Below are 2,856 nucleotides of genomic sequence, written 5' to 3'. Positions count from 1 at the left end.
TTGAGTCTTATAAATAACTATTGCAAACTCAATGGCATATTGACAAGCAGAACCTTATTACAAATTACAACAGTAACAATCTGAAAATAAAATAAAAACTAGCTTTGGACATTTTTAGACTTCACATTCGCAAGTGTTCGAAAGAAGTAACGAGTTATAACTAGCTAGCAATGATGCCTTAATATATACACGCACCCATACACTCGCTCGGTTGTCAGTAAAGAAGCAGAACACGAATTTAGACTCTCTTCCCTGCCTGTAATTCATGCTCTTGAGCCATTTTGACTTGGAGAACCATGTTTGTCACCAGAGCTCAATCCATACTGCAACAAGTGTAAGAGTGTCCAGGTAAACGTTAAAACATAATTTTTTTTTTGGCATATTTATATATCATGTTTATATATGACAAAACCAAATATATGCATGATTATGTAGCATACGTAGACAATACACGGCGGGATTGGAAAATGAGTGTTAATTGTTCAGGATTTGAAAGTGAATTGTAATCGAGATCTGTGTAATCCTTCTTATTTCACTATCTATATCAAGTACAAAGAAATATGCTGAAAAATAAATATAAGGTTAACAGTCATATAATGCTCTTGTGAAATTACAAGTAAGAAAAAAACTGTACTAATTTTTTTTTGGCGGGTCAATATCAAATGCAGCAACAATTTGGTCAAAATACCAACAACTAATTTGGATATTATACCACACTACATGATTCACATGCTGTTGTATATCAATCATCTATCATTTCTTCTCTCATAAGTTAGGAAGATTTCTAATGGATATACAGTCTATGCTTGCTTTCCGTTTATTAAAAAAAGGAAAAAAAATACCTTATCTCTCATACGGGCGCTCCAAATATCAGAGTGAGGTCCTTTGTTTGATCCAGATGCTTGGCTTGACTGTGGATTGAGAAATGGCTCCCGAGTCCTACCCCTCGCTTCGTAATCATCTTCATCATCATCAGCGCTTCGAGAGGAAATTGTGGCTCGTATTATTATTGCTAGCAGCAGAGATAGTGCCTGAATCGTTGTAATCGTAAACATCAAAATAATAAGATCCACTGAGTATGCAAGAGGAAAGAACTAAAATACAAATAAAATACTATATACTCTTTTTTTTTCCTACACATGGAATGTATGGTAATGACTCGATCTCTAACATGGAACATGAAATACCTGTATCGAAACCACAGTGATACCGACCCACTTAAAGATCTCAACATTCTTTTCGATGAACGATCGAAAACTTGAAAGTTCACCAGTCGGGTCCAATGGAAGATCCTGGCAGGAAGATAAGAAGCATCATTAATCATAAGATAGTACGAGGAAATATATCTGCCTCGATATATTTCTGAAGTGTTTGACAGAGGAAACAGAGAAAAAAAAAGTAAAGGAAATAAAGGAAAAACCTTTTCCCAACGACGGTCAATCGCGATGAACGCAACCAAAGCTGCTTCCATTAGAATGAGTATAGTTTTGAGTAGAGTGTACTGAATTATTCAGAAGAGTCAAGGAGAATATAATAATAATAAAAAAAAAAAGTTACTATAAAAGTAGAACCGGTCTTTTAACCGACAATCTATCGATATGTAGAGAAGGATACAAAACACAGGCAACACCCGTTAATCGACTCAGCTGCGATGCAACCGATGAAGGAAATGCAGCAAAGCAAAACTCCCACTCCCATGAAAGAGTAGATGAACCTGCCAAGCCACGAAAACCATGTCAATCTAATAAACAAAGTTCCAAAATTCAATTACAAGGCCCAACTGAACACTCAATATTCCCAGCTAAATTGAGTTACACGGGGCTAATGAAAAGAAGAAAAAAAAAGGTTCAAAATATGGTTCATAACTTTCAAGCTAATCCAAAATTGACACAGATAAGCAAAAACCAGAAGTTAATCGCACAATCGAATCAATTCTCAACTCATGCAACATTAAACTTGTATAAACAAGACCAAAGCTCTTAGATCGAAATGGTTGATTCCTTCTTTGACGTAACTACTGATTGATCCCTAAACAACTAACGATCGAGCGAGCAATAAATAATATTTTGATTTCTTACCAAGAGAGAGATGGAATAGTTATATATAAAAAAAAAAAAAGAATAAAAATAAAAACAGCGACAGAGCATTTAAAGCTAACAATTTGGTTGCACAGTCTCAAGCTTGACCCAATCTATATCAATTATTGTCCATTTCCTCAGATCAACAAATTATGGAAATCCAACTTTAAATAGCATAAAGCAGATTTTCAACTTCAATATCCAATCGAGTTTCACAAATCTCAATGAAGCATTTAAGTCACAACAATACGAAAGTATAACAACACACAATTTAGGAGACGAAAAAAAGAAAAACAATTACCAAGGAGCAGGAAGTTTGAGGGAACGCAATTCAAACCCTAAACCGTCATAGTATCCTGAGATCGAATCGACAAGACTCGATGAAACTCGGTCTTTCTCGGCGGCGGAGAAGAGGTAGAGCGACGAAGATTCCGGCGAAGGAGCTTCCGGCGGCGAAATCGGAGCGCCGTGGTTCCATTGATCAAGCACCCAAGCGGAGTAGAGGATTATGGCGATCCCAACGAAAGCTTGAAGGAAGTTGAGAAATTTGAGGACGAAAGCTAGCGAGACGTGACAACAATTCCGAGCCATTTCTGTTTTGCGAGGTCGGAAAATGCTGCGAGAAAAATAAATATTTTCTTTTATAATATATCAATTTAGCAACTATTTTCTTTTATGATCATTACTATTTATTTATTCTTTATTTTATGAGGTTTCGGCGTAAAGTTAAAAAATAAAGCAATGTCAGCTTTCGGGAGAGAGAGAGAATTATGCTCTT

General features: G+C 35.9%; 1 protein-coding gene across 1 annotated transcript; it reads right to left on the bottom strand.

The window, feature by feature from the left end:
- On the bottom strand, positions 1-2,856 carry LOC149388172 (Tetraspanin family protein). The gene is made up of 6 exons (XM_089624631.1): positions 2,380-2,856; positions 1,615-1,714; positions 1,421-1,501; positions 1,188-1,292; positions 843-1,031; positions 1-323 (listed from the first exon to the last, which is right to left on the bottom strand). The coding sequence occupies exons 1-6, from the start codon at positions 2,667-2,669 to the stop codon at positions 264-266; spliced, it is 825 nt and encodes a 274-aa protein (XP_089480757.1). The 5' UTR covers positions 2,670-2,856; the 3' UTR covers positions 1-263.

This window comes from Urtica dioica, chromosome 8 (genome assembly GCF_054948205.1).
Source record: "Urtica dioica subsp. dioica isolate 48M chromosome 8, U.dioica_male_clone48M_v1_H2, whole genome shotgun sequence".
In the NCBI taxonomy this organism is placed as follows: Eukaryota; Viridiplantae; Streptophyta; class Magnoliopsida; order Rosales; family Urticaceae; genus Urtica; species Urtica dioica.
The sequence above is the reverse complement of the archived record's forward strand: the minus strand, read 5'-3'. Positions and strand labels throughout refer to the sequence as shown.

Coding starts and splice junctions, on each gene's coding strand:
- LOC149388172 (XM_089624631.1), bottom strand. CDS start 2,669: ATGGCTCGGAATTGTTGTCACGTCTCGCTAGCTTTCGTCCTCAAATTT. Junction 1,715..2,379: donor CTCAAACTTCCTGCTCCTTG/GTAATTGTTTTT, acceptor GTGGCTTGGCAG/GTTCATCTACTCTTTCATGG. Junction 1,032..1,187: donor TCACTGTGGTTTCGATACAG/GTATTTCATGTT, acceptor ACAACGATTCAG/GCACTATCTCTGCTGCTAGC.